Source organism: Apium graveolens, chromosome 4, assembly GCF_009905375.1.
Source record: "Apium graveolens cultivar Ventura chromosome 4, ASM990537v1, whole genome shotgun sequence".
Lineage (NCBI taxonomy): Eukaryota > Viridiplantae > Streptophyta > Magnoliopsida > Apiales > Apiaceae > Apium > Apium graveolens.
The window spans coordinates 308,394,357-308,414,955 of NC_133650.1; the positions used below are offsets into that span (position 1 = coordinate 308,394,357).

Consider the following 20,599-nt stretch of genomic DNA (forward strand, 5'->3'; position numbering starts at 1 on the left):
TTTGTGTAGTGAAATATAACAAACTTGAGAGTTTTTCAACAGTGTAGGAGACCAATTATTTGTTAGCTCCTTTTCTTTTTCAGAAATTTTATGTTTATTCTTAATACACGTATAAAATCTCGACAAAGAGCATTGTCGGATTTAGAGCATTGATTCATGTTATGTTTATGCATAGAGATGAGTTGATTGTAAATTGGTTTAGGTATATTAGACATTTTCCTATATACATTACACTTGTCTATAGTTATTTAGAAGTAAAAATTATTTCAATAAATCTCTGTTAAATAATTGATTAGATGATACATGAATAATATAAACCCGACAGCGACAGAGAGGATTAACAATAAGTTGCAATGCTGAACTAGAACAGTAGCAGGAAAACTCTGTATTAGATCCACTGCAATTTACATTCACACAATATCTTCACAATTTTACTGAAAAAAATTTGCTGCAATGTACTGACATATAAACTCAGGCTGTCATATACATCAGCTACCCGGAGGAGAGAACTTCATTAAGAGACACAAATGGACAAGAAACTAAGACAAACAACAGACCGTCTAGCTGCTATGATCGTCTGAAATTTTAAAAGTATTAGCCGCACCCAATCTCATCCTTTCTTCACGGTTCTCAAACTCTTCACTGTGAAAGTTACGGTCAACCTCAGATGTGTAGGATAAAGGAGGTGCACACATGTTTTTTGATCGGCAATGTGGGGTTGCAAGAACGGTGACCTGACCAAAGTGAGAAATTTCAAGAACAAAAGTGTCATCATTAACAGGGAGGGGTTGTTTCCACGGCTCTCCATCAATCCTCATGTATGTGTGTTCAGCTGCACCCTTGTTGAACTCGAAGTGTATCCTATTTGCCTAAGTTTAACATTAAAAAAAACAAGTTTCATATGCAAAAGTATAAAAGAGTGATACAAAGAACTCCATGTACACAGACTAAAGTAAAAACTTAAGTTCCGTATAATCCACTTGTTATGGATATACTAACTGCCACAACAGCTGCTCCAGCTTTTTCACCCACCCTTATACCTCTAAAACAATAGTATTCACGTCAATATAACAAAATGAACTTGTAAAGAACATATACATAGAACTGGATGTTTAGCTTGGTTAAAACCCAGCTAAGCTAAGTTGATGTGCCATTTAAAACAGTGTTTTAAAATAAAAAATCTCTAAAGGTTGGACAACAGGAAACATTGTGCAGACCTTCACTAATAATGTTACTAACTTAGCATGTCTATTCCGGATAATTAACTTCATTCACAGAACTCAATGCTGAACTATATTAAACCAGAGTACACTCCAACAAAGTCAAACCATGATCTCTTAAGAATCTAAGTTGTCTCTACCTGTGCAAGACGAGTGCCATGCCCTTTCGGTGCAAGCAAAACTAGCCCATGCCAAGCATTTCGGAAACCAACAATCTCAATAAGCCCATCATCAACATAAGGAGGAGTCAAATCTCTCTGTTAAAAAAAATATTAGAGAATATAAGCAAATAGCGAGGATATGCATTATGCAGACCAGACACACTGTTATTTTCACACATTGTGTAACCAGAAGATGAAACTAACAGAAAAAAGTCTTCTTCCTGATGGTGTTCCCCAAGGATTGAATCCACCAGAAAAGCTGGGTAAATTAAGACAAACAATAGACCTGATGCTGCACATAAGACAATATGTTCAGTACTTCAACATTAATCAAATTATTAAATCATTAAATCTACATGGACATGGTTTTAGATGAAAGCCTCGTAAAGTAAAGCCGTCAAGTTTAGATGGCGTCCAGAAATGTTGTGATAAAACATACTGGTATTGTGCATTGTTAAAGGAGAACTACACTGACTAGTTCTATAACATGGACAGAGACAAAAAGGCACAGTCTGAAATTAAGGCATTCTTATAGTTTATCAAAAATCTGCACTTTATATTTATACAATCACCTCTATCTAGTTAAAAAATAGAACATACAAAACTTTTTGACTTCGCGGACTATGTTCTAGCATCTAACGTAATCTAGGCTTTTTTTTTAATTTTAATCGAATAGAGTAAGTCTTCATTATTGTTCCATTACACAGCCTGATCAACAATCATTACGTAGACCAAATCTAACAAGTCCCAAAGAAGTTTACTGCTATATTTTAATTTAAGCTGATGATAACAGTACTAGGAAAATAAATTGAAGTGGGGAATACTAAAGCCAAGTGTCTATACAATTTGCAACAACTTCAAATCTAATATGAGTTAGAATTCTAAAGGTCTAGTTCATTAAACGAAATGTGTAATGAAAGTTGAATTATCAGAGATACCTGCTAGGTATCTTATCTATGCCCTTGAACTTTCTTGCAGATCTTAAAAACGATGAAGAAAGTAGACATAAACCCTATATCCTAATGTTTACCCTCACACCTCTTATAATTAACATTAACTTGATAAAAGTCTTAACCCAAGTCTACCTCCTAATGTAAAGTACAATATCTCCTTAAATATATAATTTTCTTATTATGTTTTTTTTACCAAACACTGGTATTAAATCATACCTTCCCATTGCACGACGCAACTCTACAATACCCAATTTAAAGCGTCTCTAATATCTCTTGCTCAACAAACTCTTCTTCTATGTGTTATATGTACTGATTGTCACTATTTCCATTCATCTCACAACTTTCACGTCGGTAGCTTACTGAAACACACAAGTAGAACTTGGATAACATTTGTTGATCACTAGCAATGAAAGAACTGACAAACCATCTCACAAGGCTGATAATTTATTAAGACAGTCAATATGGAAAAGTTACATCGGAATTAAACTGTAACTTAGATCAACATAAAAGCAGTACAGTAGATACCTAGATGGCCTTTACTCGAGCTTTACTTCTCGTGTTGGGGGGTCTAACTGCAAATAAGTGAATGGCTCAGTTCGCTCTTCCCTGAACCAATACATTCGACATACTTTACAGTAACAATAAATGCTTAATTAGAATATTAAAATAGAAAGACAGGTTTTTGCATGGTGATGGATATAAGTTCATAATCCTATTCTGATAAGAACTAATAAAAAAATGTAATACAGCAGTAGGAGGCTATGCTACTGACAGAGTTTAGGGTCCGAGGTCTTGCACAATCATGAAATAAGGACAAGTAGATATACCACCATTCTATTAACTCCTATTTTTGAAACATTCGGTTTAATTGGTTGGAATCAGAAAGAGTAAATTGAAATTAGGGTTGGAACATGAGAAAGGAAGGTATTGGATGAAAGAGATTAAAAGTGATGAAAAGGATTTTCTATTAATTTGCTGAACTGGAATGAAGTTATGACATCAACAAAGAAAATTTATGCTTAAATAGTACTCCCTCCGTTCCGGTGAGTTGTTTACGTACACAGTATTTCGAGACTTCAATAAAGTATAGTTTCATAATGTTTTTTTTTTAAAAAAAAATCTGAATAAAGTTTAAACATGAAACTTTTTTTCAGATTTTTTTAAAAAAAAACATATTATGGAAGTATACTTTAAACGAGCATTGAAAAGCATGCCGAAAAGTAACGTAAACAATTCAGTGGGACCGAGGGAGTAGCAAACTAGCATCTATAGTTTATTACCTTTTTGACCTTTTCATATAATTCAATCCTAATACACCAACAAAACATAAAGTTACATAAAAAGACATGATATTACATTATCATCTAGTGCTTGTGGAGAAAGGTTCCGTTATTTTAAACTTTAAGCAGTATGCAGGTCTTCATGACAAAATAATAAATAGTCAAAATTGCTAAACATATTCAAACATTGCACAGCAGGTCAAAGGCACGAAGGTGGAAAGGTGAAGAAGGCAATGAAAGAGATGGTTGGGAAGAGATATACTTGCAAAGAAACAAACTTGACTGCCATGAAGGATAATGGCAAGGTAACATGATGCAGGAAGGGCACAAAGTTGTGCATTCACATTGTCGACAAATGAAACAATAACAGGACATACATTGTTGATAAATAGAACAATAACAAGACATACCAAAGGGCTATTTGTTGCTTTCTCCCTGGCTAAGACAGTAGAAAAGCGACAACTATAACGGTAGTTGAACTGTAATCCCATAACATGTTAGGATTCAACTTTGTCCCACAAATTTCACTCATGGCATAACAGGAACAGAGATTCAAACTTTTCAGCTGCCAAATTGTTCAACCAAACAACTTTCAAAGCAAGGATACTAGCTCGTTACTATGTTTATTTATAACACTACTTGACAAGACAAGGAAACAACGATGGCACATAGAATGATCAAATTCTGATAAGAATCATTCATCTACTATTCTGCTTCTGCAGGTATGCTAAAAGAATGCCTAAACAACTCATTCATTTTAAACACTTGCACTAATTCCTCCGTAAAATTGGTTGAAGGACAAATTTAGCCTATTTTTACACAAAATTGACAAAAATAACCAATTTCTGAAAAGTTGGTCAATTTTGGCCGATGGGATAGCCAGAGGAGTATTCACTTTATATAAGATACCCAACTGACAGTGGAGTATTCAATCGGCCAAAATTGGCCACTTTTTTCAGAACGGCTATTTTTGTTAAATTTTTTCAAAAATCGACTATTTTTGTCATTTTTTCCGTAAAATTCATCTCTTTAATAAAAATATATATAATACCACGAATAAAAGACTAGTGTATAAATTCATTCGAACAGATACTTATCATTAGTCACTAATCATCCAACAAAACCAAAACACATATAAAATTCTAAACAAAAAACAACAAAAATTCCGCAACAATGAACAAGATAACATCAAAATTCAATTAGACTTCTTAACTAAATGATCAGGTACCACTTTGAGCAACTTCCGCTGCTTGGACTTCTGAATCTTCTTAAGCGTCTTGGGATTACTAATAATCTGAAGATTGGAACCGGTTCGTAAAATATTCTCCTGTTTCCTCTTATCCTTCTCCTCCTTATGCTTCCTCTTCTCCACCTTATGATTCCTTATCTCCTCTTTCAACTCATTCATCTTCTCCTTATACGCCTTCTTCATCTCCTTCTCCTTCGCTCTTTGCTCGAACATCGTTCCTCTCAAACTCACCTTCGTCGCCGACGATCGATGCGTCCTTACCTGCTTCCACTTCTGGCCGGAGACTTTTCCGGCAATGACGCCGTCGTAAGTCGGATTTCCGTACACAGGCTTGTTAGGATCGTCGGAGGAAGGCACAGCTTGGCGCTTCGCTGCCGGAGGCCCGTTGAGATCGATTTCCCTAGAAACGTCGTCGTTTAGGTTTTGAGGAATATATTGATGATATTTTGTATTTATAGCGCCAATAAATATTTTTCTACTTAAAAAATATAATATGAATAAATAAAATAGACACTTTCTATATGTATTTTGCTAGACTGGTTGTATTCTCTGCAAATCAAACAAATACTATATCTATATTACTATTTTATAAGAACTAGCTTTATACATGTATAAATATTTTTATAGTATTTTTATAAAAAAATACTATAAAAGTATTTATAATATTTTTTATAAAAATATTTTTATATTTATAAAAATATTTATATATTACACATACATATACATACATATTATGTATTATTGAATTTGTTTTATATTTCACTAAGTTTGGCTGTGATTACAAATTATAGGCCATTGAGTATCCTGCGTTGACTTTCTTAGGTAACTGCATTGGCGGACATTCATTCTCTCCATTCTCCCTCGAATTTTCAACGTGTTCCCAAAAAAAATGGAACGAGGAACGATAATGGAATCTGTTAGTGCACCAAAATTAACGGTTGTTGCAATTTCCATATTTTCGATTGTAATCTGGTTTTGCGTGTTGTTTGAGATTCAAGAGTCTGTTTTGTGGGTGTTCCATTGTTGGGTACTTTTTTAAGAAGATATATACATCATATACATCTTATCTGGGTGGATCTCTGAAGAAAAACGAGTGACTTGCGACAGTTACTTTCGATATAATGTCTTGTCTTTTTGGAACAAGGAGTTATTTGATTTACAAAGTAGATGTTATGCCAGTGTTCTTAAGCAAGATTGGGTTGGAAATATAAAAAGTGTTATTATATGGGATAAAAGTGACTACAAACAGTAACTATTCTGTATTGTGTTATTATCTCTTTTTATAGTTATATTCTATATTTACTGTTCACACACAAGCCGGGGGTCTTTTGGGAAACAGCTTCTTTATTCTTTCGAATGAGGGGAAGGCTGCGTACATCATACCCTCCCCAGACCCTGCTTTTGCGGGATATACTGAGTATGTTTGGTTTAATTTTATTTTATAAGATGCTATGTTTGTTATTTTAGTTTTATAATTTGATTTTATTTACTTTTAGTGGTAATATATTTTTAAACATGTCACGTGATATATAATATATTTTCAAGTTTTTTTTATATTTGTTAACTTATTTACAACTATTTTTTTGTAAAATATTAATTTGAATAAATTTAAATATCTACATTTTGTATAGTTTTATATTATATATGTTAATTTATTTTTAATTTCTTAGCATAAATATTGAAAATATATGTGTAAGTGAAATTTATAACTAAAAATTTAAAGTCAATCTTAAAAGTTTTTTTTTATAAATTGTCCAGTCTATCTAAATTTATGCAATTTTCTGTCCTTCTAAAATGCAATCTTCATGATATTAACCATATTTTTTTATAAACTGTTCTTTTTCATAGTAATTTGGTGGAATACAAGTTAGAGAAAATGCCCAAAATAACCACGCTGCAAACAAGTGCCCATTTTACCCAAGGAGACTCGCATACACTGAATGCGTATGCTAACCTCGCATATAGCACATGCGTGTGCTATGTGTTTTAGCTGCCAATCACAAAGACTGAAGTATCAGGCCGTGGAAGAGGCGGTGGCGGTCGTGGCTTCGGCGTCGGTGGTCGTGGTTATCAAGATGAAGGCCCTCTTGCTGAAGTTGTTGGTCCGTCTCTCTCTCTCTCTCTCTATCTCTATCTCTCTCTCTCTCTGTGTGTTTGTATTTATAGATATGTGTAATTATATGTATTTGTTGATGGATTGATTGTGGTGAATATAGAGGTTGCATCCTTCGTGTACCTCCCTCACACGTCACCTAACCAACTTTTTTATACTATACGCATATGTTGTATGCGTGGCATGTACACGGATTTCTTGTATGCGTGTTCCTTTGGTTATTTTGGGCACTGATTTGGAGCGTGGGTATTATTGGCAGGTTTTAATAAAAAAAGGTTATTTAAAGTTTTCACCCTACAAGTTACTGGTATTTTTTGGGTTTAAAATACATTAAAAAACATTTAATATCCAATGTCGTCTATAAAATCTCACAATGTCACATCACCAATTAGGCATCCTTTTATAACATTTTTGGTATTCAATTTGGTATCGTATCTTATCCAGTATGTAAGAGAAAATATAGAAATCAAGCATGTAAGAGAAAACTCTTGAACCGCAGAATCAGGTAACTTTAAGAAGAATGCTGCTGGCAAAATCTTGGTTGCTGATGATCAATGGAGTTAAAGGGTATGAAACTATTTCATGATAGTATCAAATAAATCTATCAAGGAGCTATGCATATGAACACAATATATCTTAGCAGACACATGTAAGACAAACTACAAAACCAGGTCTTCTTTAGAAGTTGCCTCTAAATTTCTCAAAGGTGCAGTAAAGCCGAGACGATCAAATTGTACTCGATAAATCTAATATGTGATTTTGACATGAGCTTTCTTTGTGCCCCGAATGTTAAAAATTTGAAAAATGCCCTCTTGAGTAATATGTTCTTCCTCCGCCCCTGCCTGGCATGACTCCAAAATCGAGCAACCATTCCCAAAAATCACGCAACCATTCCAAAGTTTGTTCTCGAGCTTCAAACATGGGTATTGGCCAGCACGTGGCTAGTGCATCGCACAAACTTCACAGTCCAAATCCATGATTGTATGGATTCTGATCATCCCATCCCAGTTCGAAATTCATCAGCAGATTGTCAACTGTAGCAAGCTCAGGTTTCTCTATCTCTTCCTGTTGTAAAAGACATGCATGTACTTTAACGCGACTAAGACATTTTGTCAACCCTAAGTAAGTTGTATTGTTATCTTAAATTTTATTTTGTACTTGTAACATTTAAAGTCTGTAAAAATGTCCAAGGAGCAGACTGAAGCCTTTTTCTATAAACAGTGTCAAGCCTAAGAATTCTATTTGGAAGAAGATCAAGAAGATCATGCCTCAGAAGAATTATGAAGAAGTTTGGAGTTGAATAAATCTATTTTAGGAAAAATACTCTAAGTCAAGATCTCTACAAGTTAAAGATTTAATGTTATAGAGAAGTCATTCGAGAACTCCAAAATGACTTATCGAGAAGTCAGGAAAGCTACTAGAGAACTCAGAGATATCGACAAGCCAAATTGAAGAACTGAAGATTGGAGATATCGACAAGTCATTTCTTCACTAGAGAACTCAGAGTTATCGACAAGTCTACATTCATTAGAGAACTCTGAGTTATCGATAAGTCAAGTTCCACTAGAGAACTCAGAGATATCGATAAGTCAAAATTCACTAGAGAACTCAGAGATATCGACAAGATCACTAGAGAACTCTGAGATATCGACAAGTTAATTTTGCTAGAGAACTCTGAGATATCGACAAGTCAAGAAGCCACTAGAGAACTAAGAGTTATCGATAAGTCATAGTGAAGATGTGAAGACTAGAGATCTCGACAAGCCTAAATTCTCTTATAGAGAACTGAAGACCTCTACAAGCCAAACTAAATATAGAGTACTAGAGATCTCGATAAGCCAATATACTTATCGAGATGTCAAGTGTTCTATAGACCTAAACTGGAGATCTCGAGGTATAATCTCAAAGTACAAAGTTGCAGATCAGTTCAATATCCAAGATAAACAATCCAAACAGCTGGATTGACAAGTCTACAAAAAGTAGCTTGAAGAATGCGCAAGATCAATGGTAAAGATTAAATGACAGAGGAAGATCAAAGTGAACACGAGATGCTAAAGATATGCTAAGCCAGAAATGGAAGATCTATTTTTCTATAAATAGAAATGACAAGTGACAGTTTAGAAAAGCTAATAGCATGTCTTATTACACACTGTGTAAACCAGCAGTTAACTAAGTTATAAAGTTAACACTGGTCCTTAGTCAGTTGTAACAATTTAGATCAAATTTCTTGTAACACTCTCAAGAAGAAGCTAAGCTCTTTATCAACAAAGATCCTAGAAATTTTGTAGCAAAACAATCTTAATTTTAATATAAAATTAAGTGAGTTTTGAAGATCCGTGTTCTTTATTTTCTGCAAACTTAAATTTTGCATGAACACATTTCACTACAAGAATTAATTTACTTTGTTCAACCAAGACAAAAACATTCAAGAAAAGTATAAAAACAATAAAACACATCCCCCCCGTGTGTTATTCATTTCCTAACAAGTGGTATGAGAGACAAATCTGAAAGTAAACAGATTCAAGATCTTGGAAGAATGAATACACAAAAAATCATAGCATCAAAATTCCTACTTTTGACAAAACTAACTACACTCTTTGGAAAAAGAAAATGATGCTGTTTATCAGGATGGCCAATCCACTCTACATTCAGATCCTCAAGAATGGACTCTTCATTCCTATGGTTAGAGTTGAGGAATCTACAGATGGAGACCTGGTTATTCCAGCTCATTATGCTCCAAAAGATCCTTCCGAGTATAGTGACCCCGAAAAAGAGAAAGTTTCCCTGGATAGCAGCTTGCAATTAATATTGATTGAGTCGCTTGATAATGTGATGTACAACAACATTGTCAACTGTGACACTGCCAAGCAAATATGGGAAAAGACTGAGATACTTTGTGAGGGAACTGAGGAAGTTAGATCAAATCAAAGAAGGATACTGATTTTACAGTATGAGGGTTTCATGGCTAAGCCAAAGGAAAGCATTACTGATGTGTTTGAAAGATTCAATAAGTTGATAAATGACTTGCAACTTTATGACAAATACTATAAAGCCGAAGAAGTGAATCTAAAGTTCTTGCTTACTCTTCTTGATCATTTGGAACAGAAAATCTCAGCAATCAGGGAAGGGAGAGACTTGAGCAGAATAACCGTGGAAGTTCTATATGGAATTCTCAAAACATATGAACTAGAGATGATTCAAAGGCAATCATTGAGATCTCTAACTTCAGTTGCCTTAACAAGTGAGCAAAGAACAAATGATTCACAAGAGCAAGTCATTCTGGAATTGGAAAATGATGAGTTCTATACTCTTGAAGAACTGGATGAGCTAGATCAGTCAATGGACTATTTGGCTAGAAAATTCTTTAACATTAGAGTAAAGAAGCCAAGATACTTCAAGAGTAAAGGACAGTCTTTCAACAAAGATAGCAGCTGGAAGGAAAAAGGGAAGTACAATTATGATAGCAAGAATTGCTACAAAACTGAATCTGTTGACAAATCTAATATAAGATGCTTCAATTGTGATGAACTACGCCTCTTTGCTACAGAATGCAGGAAACCTAAGAAGGCAAAGAAAGACAAAGCTTATCTTGAACTGGAAGCAAAATATGAAGCTCTTCTGAAAAGCAGCAAAGCAAAGCTTACATTGCACAGGGAAAGAGTTGGGATGATTCAATAATGATGAAGATGAGAAAGTTCGAAACTATGCTCTAATGGATTTGGAGCAAGGTGAATCATCCTCATCAAAAACACAAACACCAACTATACCATTATTGATTCAAATATGAATCAATATAAGAAAACTGTTAAAAAGATAAGCACAAAAATGTTTCACATTCACAGAAGCATGGTTGCTGCTAATGAAGAAGTTAGCAGATTAACAAAGATAAATGAGAAGCTTGAAAGTGAGAAGCAAGAAACTGAATTCTTGTTGGTGGAGCTTGAAGCTTTAAAACAAGAAAATGCTTATCTAAAGAATAAGCTCAAGTGTGCAAATGAAATTGAAGCAGTGCTAAGGGATAAGCTGGAAAAGAATGAAGTGAAGATGAAATCTTTCAGAAATGCATCTGAACTGGTTGGACAGTATCATGAGAAGAATAATCCATGTGCAAATATTGCTATTGGCCTTGACTATGATGCCATGAATGACAAAAAGAAGACTGTAGGTGACAAAGGGAAAACAAAGAAAACTGAAAATGCTCCAACCTTTTTTAAAAGAGGTTAATGCACCTATATTCAAAGCATGTGAAGTTAACTTCAGTGAAGAAGAATTGATTATCAAGAAAGAAATTGCTGATGGAGATAAAGAGAAGAAAACTGAAGAATCAGTTCAGTCTTCCAATACCGAAGAGAAGCTTATGAACAAACAAAGTCCCAAGACCCCTGTTAAAGAAACCAAAACTGAAGATGCAAGAAGAAAAAGAAAAACAGAAATGGGAAAATATGGATAAACAAAAGCAATAATTTCACCTATGTTGTAAATTCTCCTAGAAAGAAGTGTGAAGAATGTGGCTCTGCAAATCAACTAACTCACCTTTGTAAAAAGGTTGTTAGCAAGCCAGCTGAAGGAACTTGTAAATACAAAGAAGCAGATTCAAATGATTCATATTCATTCTGTGACAAGTTTGACTGCATTCCTTGCAACTTGAAAGTAATAAAGAGTTGCCACAAACTGATAGTAGACCTTAAAGAAACAAGAAATGAGTCCACATCAGAAGGAAAACATGCACAACAGTCACTGAATTCTATTTTTTCTAAAATAACTCATTCTATTTCTGCTGAACAAGTTACCAAGAAGAAACTACCCAACACTGCTTGGGTTTCAAAACATACTTAAGACTCATTGTGTGCAGGGCATAGTGTAGAGAGACATCTGGATCATAGACAGTGGATGTTCCAGACATATGACAGGTGGTAAAGCCCTGCTATCACAATTTAAGGGAGAGGCTGACCCTTTGGTGACCTTTGGAGACAACAACAAAAGATTCACAATGGGATATGGCAAGATTATTTCTGAAAATGTTGTCTTTGATAATGTAGCACTGGTAGCTGGTCTTGAAGTGAATCTTCTCAGAGTTAGCAAATTTGTAGACAAAGGCCTTAAGTCTTATTCAACAAAGTAGAATGCACTGTTATCAGCAAGAAAACTGGTAAAGTTGCTCTGAAAGGAGCAAGGAAAAGAAGCTTGTTTGTTATAAATTTTGACTCAACAAATAAGGATGGTGTTTGTTGCTTCTACACCAAACTATCCGAAGAAGTAAACAAGCTCTGGCATAAAAATCCGTCTCACTTGAATTTCAAGGAAATTAACACCTTGTCAAAAAGGAGTTGGTAAGAGACATGCCTAAGCTGGAGTTTGCTCAAGTTGAAGTTTGTGAAGTCTGTCAGAAAAGAAAAATGAAGAAACTACTCAACAGGAAAATCATGAAAATGGAAGCTCATCTCATACACCTGAATTTAATTGCACAAACTCAGGGGGAGAAAGAGAATTTTAAGATACTTGAAGGAAACTTCAACCTTGGGATTATGGTATCCTAAGGGAACTGGTTTTGAAGCTGTTGGTTACACAGATGCAAATTTTACTGGATGCAGGGTTGACAAAAAGAGTACTAGTGGAAGCTGTCAATTTCTTGGACAAAGAATTGTATCCTAGTATAGCAAGAAACAACAATCTGTATCAACTTCTACAGCTGAAGCCGAACACACAGATGTAGGAAGTTGTTGTGCTCAAGTGAGGTATCATTTCATCAGAGAACATGCTCTAAGGGTATCATTGAGCTTATTTTTGTACCAACAAAAAACAATTAGCTGACATTTTTACTAAACCTTTGGATGAAGCAACTTTCACTAGACTCGTAGGTGAAATTGGAATGCTTAACTCTTCATCCTAAGGCAAGAACTCAACTAATGTTTTGTAGAAGATTAATCTCCAGTAAATCAAAATTAATTTGATTAAATTGGAAATTAACTGAAATATGAATTATAAATATTTCAGAAATCTCCGCATATTTGTTTTTCAAATTCAAATTCAACTTGGAAATTTTAAAATTCTAAGTAAACTGCTCAGTTGTTAATTTACATTCTTAATATGTAAAATTAACACAAGGCAGAATAACAAAAACCAAAAGTATATAGAGAACTGAGTTCTCGATAAGTAAAAATTGACTTCTCGACAAGTCATTTTAGGACTTCTCGAGTGAGTCCTCGATAAGTCAATTTACTGACTTCTCGAGTGACTTCTCGATAGGTTTAAAAATGACTTATCGATAAGTCCTTGTAGAGTTCGCTAGTAGTGTTTATTCACAGAGTTCTCTACAAGTACAATTTTTGACTTATCAATAACTCAGAACTGAGATAATTTAAATTAATAAATTATTTTGGTAAAATATTCTTGGAAAATTCATTCTAATTTTATTTTGAATTTATTCAAATAAAAGTTGGAATTAATTCAATCATTTTTGGACAAACTGGGTATTTATTTGACATCTCGATAAGTCAATTTTGAGTTCTCTAAAAGAGTAATTTAAAATGACTTCTCGATATGTACTTCATTTCTTAAAATGACTTCTCGAATGACAAACTCCAAATGTCTATTTTTGAGTTCTCGACAAGTCATTTACTTTTTCTATAAATACCCAGACTTCTCGATACATACACTTACTTACAACTTTCGAGATCTAACGTGACCTAGCTTTCAATCCAAAGTCGATTTCTCTCTCGTTTTTCATCCTTTCTCAGAAATTTTTCTTACCCACTCATTCTTATCAATCAACAATGGCTCTAAATATTGCAAGGACATCTATCCCAGAGAAAGGAACCAATTATCTTACTTTTACTGATGCAAACCAAGCCCCTGATAGTTTCAAGGGGTTTGTGAAACTGTTGGCTGAATCCTATCTTGTAGGTGCTTTGACTGTAAATCCAGTACTGTATCTAGATGTGCTACATGAATTCTGGACTACAGCTGTAGTGAGGACTGATGTAAATAACAGCTCTCTTTCTATGGTGGTGACATGCACAATTGGAGGCTAACTAATAGAATTCAATGACCAAGATGTGAATAGAGCTTTGGGGCTGCCAACTGAGAATCTGGTGGAGGTACCAACTCCTGATGAGCTGACTAAGTTCATGGACCTCATCAACTATGGTGGGAAAATTAACCTGTCAAGCTTAAACATGACCAATCTAAGGAAGGAGGGTCTTTCATCTTTGACTCTGTGGTAAGGGCCTTCACCTGCAGAAAAACAAGATATGACAACATCTCAAGTGTTGTGCAAAAGCTGGTGTATTCAATTGCCCACAACAGACATTTGAATGTTGGTCTATTGATCCTGGAAGAGCTTGCAACCAGGCTAACAATGCCCTTATCAGCTAGAGGTAAGGAAATTTTCTTCCCTAGATTCATTATGTCCACTTTAAATCATAAAGTAGCAGACATACACTTACTGAATGGAATAGATAACACAAAAATAGGCAATTGTAAGCAAGTGTTCAAAATAATATTTAGCTCACTTACTACAAAGAATAAGGTAAATATAGGTGTGAAATTCACTCCATTTATGTTGGAGAGGTTTAGGACTTACCATTATCATATGCCTGGCATGAGATCTAACATACAATCTAGCTCAGCTATGATTCTTGAACCTGTGGAAGTACAAACATAGGAACACCCACAGGGATATTCCCAAGCTGCAACCATTCTTTCAAAACCCTTAGAAGCTAGGCAACCAACCACCTCATCTTCTCAAAAGGATGAGGTGAGTAAAAAGAGGAGAAAGGGGATAAACTTAGTTGTGATAACTGAGAGTGGTGAGAAAATAGCTGAAAGAGAAACACCTCTGGTCAAAAGATCTAAAAAGAGTAAACAAACTGAGCTGACCACTCTAACCTCCTCTACATCCTCCCAACATGATGCAGTTGTAAAAACAACCAGGAGTGAGTCTGCACAGCCAGCACAAGAAGCAATTCAAGTGTATGGTAGGAGGAACAAGGAAGGCACACAATGTGAGGACACATCTCTTGAAGCCCCCTCATTCATTCAGGGGGAGCTGCCAACAGTCACAACTGAGCACCAAACTCTTATGACTCAAATTTCTTCTACTCCAATTCCACTTGAATTCACTTCTCAAGTACACCAAAAATCAAGTGACTTAGCTCAAGAAGCTTCGCTCACCACCCAGACACTTCATTTAGATGGTGAGAGGATACATGCTGGGGTAGACCTTGATGACACCATCACAAATATGGGGGATTCATCAGTCTTTACGGAAGACCCCATGGATACTTCTAATGCACCTTCATGTGCAAAACTGTATTCACAGACTGAAAGGTTGGAGGGTAGTACTCTTAAGGGGGAGCTATCTAAATCCTCTCCAATTCAATTAGAGGTTCCTCAAGAAGGGAAAACTTCCCTCACAACTCTAGCAGAGACTGCCTTGACAGTTGAAGCTAGAAGTACAATTGCACATGATCCTGTCATAGGGGAGGCAATCATAGCACATTCAAGTGCCAGTGTGTTGCAAGACACACAAGGGTTTGAGGCTGGTGTATATGACAGTAACCCAGTCAAATCCCCTCCAATTAAATTGGAGGTTCCCACTACAAGTGGAGGACAACACGCTGTCAAAACCACAGAGCAATCTGTGAGTCAAACCGTGACCCCAGTCACAGGTATTTCTGATGAACCCTCCACCTCACAACCTTAACAACCTCACATACTCTCTCAGTGGCTGCAAGAATCTACTTCTCAACCAACTTTTGTAGATGATCTACTAGTAGAGCAGATATCTGGACTAACCAACATCTCACAGCATCTCCTGACTTTAAATATGAGCAACCAGGACTATCAAGCTATCATGCTTGCTTATAATGAAGAGGTTGAGGAGCAAAAGGAGAAAATTGTCAATGATGCTGAGCAAGATGGAAATGTGGATGCATGGTTGTCTGATGATTTTTCCTTAGAGCTGAATCAAGTTATGGCCAGATTCAGAGAAGAGTATGTTACTATTCTGGGCAGCAATGCAAAAGACTTGAGTCCAGAAGCTGTCTATGATGCAATTACAGATGTATACAAAGCTCAGCTCAAAGCATTTCATCTATTTTATAAGGCTCTTGAAATCAAGATTACTGGTCATGAAGACAGAATCAGAAAACTAGTGAATGAGAAAATGGACAAGATCATACCATCTCAACAGAAGATCTCTTCAAAAATCAAGCATTTTACTGAGCAAATGGCTAGGATGGATCTTGCCTCTATTGAGAAGGAAGTCAAAAAACCTCAAACTATCTTTCATCAATTCCATATAGTGGTCCAACAACAAATTACTCACTCAAATGAGACCAAGGTCCAGCTGGATCAACTTCACCAGAGCAGATTTAAGCCTTCAGCTTTGCTGATGGAAGGGATCAAATAGGCTGTAGAAGAACACTTTGGCACATCTAGCAGCTCATATCAGACTGGATCCACTTCAACAAATCTGCAAATTCAGTCTCTACAGGGTCAAGTGACAGCATTGCAAGACTCCAACTCTTCTCTCACTGCACAAGTTCAGGCTTTGACATCTCTTGTTAAGAGCCAACAAACAGATATCCAAAACCTGGTGGACTCCCATAAACATCTTCAAATGCAGAATTCTATAGCTTTGGGAGCCATCATGGGTAAACTCAACATACCACTACCTTCTTTGCCTGAACAAATAAGGCCTAAAATCCCTACTCCCCTTCTAATGCGTGTCAATAAGACTAAGGGGGAGATAGAGGCTAGGTTGACACGATCAAGGTCATCTCAACAGCAAGTTCAGGGTGCTAAAAAGAAAGCTAAAGAAGTTGATCAAGTCCAGAGTGCTGAAAAGAAAGCTAAAGAAGTTGATCTTGATATGGAGAGACTTATTAGGGCTGCTGAAGGACCTAGTCTGAGTAGAGAGTTTGATGAATTACTCACAGCTTTAAAAGTTTCTCCAACAATAATTACTTCACATACAAGAAGGCTCTGGACAAGACAATTAAATTCATAAGAGTGATCAAGGTCAATCAAGACAACTTTATGCATAACAGGATAGTGATCAATGCAAATGACTATGTGTAATATCCCGTAATTTTTAAAATTAGATTGATAATAGAATAATAGAATAAAAAGTATTAAAATTGGATAAGGACTAGGATTTAAAATTTGAATTAGACTAATGAGCCTAAAATTTGGATCAGATTTTAATATAGATAACTTGTAGGTTAAGATAAAGGGTTTTGTATAGTTATAAACACAAAATATCCGTCTTCCTCGCTTTTTATATTAAAATTCGTAGGGCTTTTAGCCATAAAAATCAGCAGTATTGTAAAATTAGTAGAAAATTCATCGTGAGTCAGAATTCAGTGATCCTGAACTTTTCGGAAAGGTCTTTCCATTCTCTACAACTTTCATGTTTCGTGTTTTTCAAGAAAATATTGTTTAGAGTGTCAAAAAGGCTAATTTCAGAACTGGTCAAACTTTGAGGTAAGTACTTTTTGACTTACTTTTATTTTCGGAAAAGTTTTGATACTCTAATTTTCGAATTTCGTATAAGATATAAGAATTATGTTTCGAACTGTATAAGAAATAAGATACGAGAATCTTTTGAAACCCAGTCTCTACGTTTTCGAACCCGTTCGTAATTTACGCTATAGTTCCGGAACTAGCCTTAGATACCCTTAGTAGGCGCACGAGTGTGCAACTTTAGATACCTATTAAGGGCGCGTAATTATTGAACTTTAGATGCCGACCACTGGCAAAGTGTGGTATAAAGAATAAGAATAAGAATAAGATTCCGGCTACTGGCAAAGTGTGGTCGTAGATCAAGACTGTGGTATTTATAAGAATTATCGTTTCATTCTGTTTTATTTTGTTCTGATCTGTTATAAAATCTGCTCTGTTCTGTTTTAAATTCTAAATTTTAAAATATAAAACTTTGAGTTGGATCTATTTTTAGAAATTATTTTACAAAATTATTATTATTTTGAGAAAAATCGCTTTATTAAAACACCCATTGTTTTCCGGTTAAATAGTTAGTCAATTTGTACTTGCCGAGCTTTGTAGATCACCCCTTACAATTTCAGGTTGCGTTCGAGATTCGAGTTGAATAGCCTTGGAGTTCGAGAACCATAGTTTGGCGTAGATTGACTTTTGGACTTCCGCTTTTAGCTGCGGTTTTGTAATAGTCACCATTGTAATAGAATTTTGGTTTAATAACTGGATTTCGTATTAGTTTTGATTTAGATTTAATGGTCCGGAAGTGCGAGCTGTTACAGTTGGTATCTAGAGCATGCTGTCCTCCGAAATGTGTTAGGTATGAGACTAGTACATTCCATATGATTCGATCTTGAGGACCATAGTTTGACCTTTGGTAGATCAAGGGGTAGACGTGTCACGAATTTTAGGATTGTTGTGAATTTGGGGACCAAATTCTTTTTAAGGAGGGTAGTATGTAATTTCCCGTAATTTTTAAAATTAGATTGATAATAGAATAATAGAATAAAAAGTATTAAAATTGGATAAGGACTAGGATTTAAAATTTGAATTAGACTAATGGGCCTAAAATTTGGATCAGATTTTAATATAGATAACTTGTAGGTTAAGATAAAGGGTTTTGTATCGTTATAAATACAAAATATCCGTCTTCCTCGCTTTTTATATTAAAATTCGTAGGGCTTTTAGCCATAAAAATCAGCAGTATTGTAAAATTCGTAGAAAATTCATCGTGAGTCAGAATTCAGTGATCCTGAACTTTTCGGAAAGGTCTTTCCATTTTCTACAACTTTTGTATTTCATGTTTTTCAAGAAAACATCGTTTAGAGTGTCAAAAAGCTAATTTCAGATCTGGTCAGACTTTGAGGTTAGTACTTTTTGACTTACTTTTATTTTCGGAAAAGTTTTGATACTCTGATTTTCGAATTTCGTATAAGATGTAAGAATTATGTTTCGAACTGTATAGGAAATAAGATACGAGAATCTTTTGAAACCCAGTCTCTACATTTTCGAACCCGTTCGTAATTTATGCTATAGTTCCGGAACTAGTCTTAGATAACCTTGGTAGGCGCACGAGTGTACAACTTTAGATACCTATTAAGGGCGCGTAATTATTGAACTTTAGATGCCGACCACTGGCAAAGCGTGGTATAAAGAATAAGAATAAGAATAAGATGTCGGCTACTGGTAAAGTGTGGCCGTAGATCATGACTGTGGTATTTATAAGAATTATCGTTTTGTTCTGTTTTAATTTGTTCTGATCTGTTATAAAATCTGCTCTGTTCTGTTTTAAATTCTAAATTTTAAAATATAAAACTTTGGGTTGGATCTATTTTTAGAAATTGTTTTACAAAATTATTATTATTTTGAGAAAAATTGCTTTATTAAAACACCCATTATTTTTCGGTTAAATAGTTAGTCACTTTGTACTTGCTGAGCTTTGTAGCTCACCCCTTACAATTTCAGGTTTCGTTCGAGATTCGAGTTGAATAGCATTGGAGTTCGAGAACCATAGTTTGGCATAGATTGACTTTTGAACTTCCACTTTTAGCTGCGGTTTTGTAATAGTCACCATTGTAATAAAATTTCGGTTTAATAATTGGATTTCGTATTAGTTTTGATTTATATTTAGTGGTCCAGAAGTGCGGTTCGTTTCACTGTGGGACAGATAGATGTATGCAGGTGTCCCTAAATTACCTTATCTCAAGGAGGGCATCTGAGTTAGATATCTTTATCAGCAAAGTTAGAGTTATAACTCGTGAAGATACCATGCTATTAACTGTTTGAGAGACACTCAAGTGGCTGCCTTTCCTGAAGTATATCTACAGCCAAACAAGGTTATAGCATACATCTGTCCAACCATCAAACAATTCAGACATTTTCAGATCCCCAAACATTGTGTCATGAGCAACAAGAAGCTTATCATGATCCTAGGAACTGGCTTAAGAGCTAAGAAAAACAAGAACAATGATGATATGGAAATGATAAAGCTACTAAGGAGATATCTGGAAAATGCAGAAGCCAACTTGCCCAAAACACAGTTCAACAAGGATAACTTGGATGATGATGAGCAGAAGAAGAATGATCAAAATCCTTCTGGCTCAAATCCTAGTCAGTCCAGTAAGCCATCTGGGAGCAAGGGTGGAGAGAAGAAGGAGGATGACAAGAAAAATAAAGAAAAGAAGAGAAGAGGTGAGAGGAAGAGCAGAAAGCCTCATGATGATTCAAAAACTCAAACAACCCTAAAAATCCAAACACAACCAACTCAAAACTCAGCTCAACCCAATATATCAACTATCTCGAACATCAAACCTTCCCAAACATCTAAACCAAAATTTCTATACTAACAAACAACCAACTCTTTTCTAAAAATTCCAATCACCTCAAGCCACACCAATCTCAAGAAAATGACAACCCTACCTTTAGCCAAGCCTTCACTAAAATTCAAGCTTAAATCAGTTGGGAGAAAACCTAAGATAGTCAAGCCTACAAAGAAAAGAGAAGTCACTGAAAGGGCCATCTGTAATTGCTTTAAGGAATCTGACTTCCTGCCTCTAAATTGGTGCATCTCAGATGAAGACCATTTCCAATATCTAGCTGAGGAAATTGTTAAAGTCTGGATTGTAT

At 35.3% G+C, this 20,599-nt stretch overlaps 1 protein-coding gene across 5 annotated transcripts; it reads right to left on the reverse strand.

The window, feature by feature from the left end:
• Positions 1 to 453: 453 nt before the first annotated feature.
• On the reverse strand, positions 454 to 4,100 carry LOC141721631 (diacylglycerol kinase 1-like). 5 transcript variants are annotated; one of them, XM_074524630.1, is made up of 6 exons: positions 3,107 to 3,336; positions 2,860 to 2,906; positions 2,551 to 2,693; positions 1,586 to 1,673; positions 1,361 to 1,477; positions 455 to 869 (listed from the first exon to the last, which is right to left on the reverse strand). In XM_074524630.1, the coding sequence occupies exons 3-6, from the start codon at positions 2,556 to 2,558 to the stop codon at positions 561 to 563; spliced, it is 522 nt and encodes a 173-aa protein (XP_074380731.1). In that variant the 5' UTR covers positions 2,559 to 2,693; positions 2,860 to 2,906; positions 3,107 to 3,336; the 3' UTR covers positions 455 to 560. The 5 variants fall into 5 exon arrangements, 3 of the variants coding, with proteins under 3 accessions (XP_074380731.1, XP_074380732.1, XP_074380730.1); XM_074524631.1 differs by having other exon boundaries at positions 2,860 to 2,940; XR_012574800.1 differs by lacking the exons at positions 2,551 to 2,693; positions 3,107 to 3,336 and adding an exon at positions 4,025 to 4,100 and having other exon boundaries at positions 454 to 869.
• Positions 4,101 to 20,599: the final 16,499 nt, after the last annotated feature.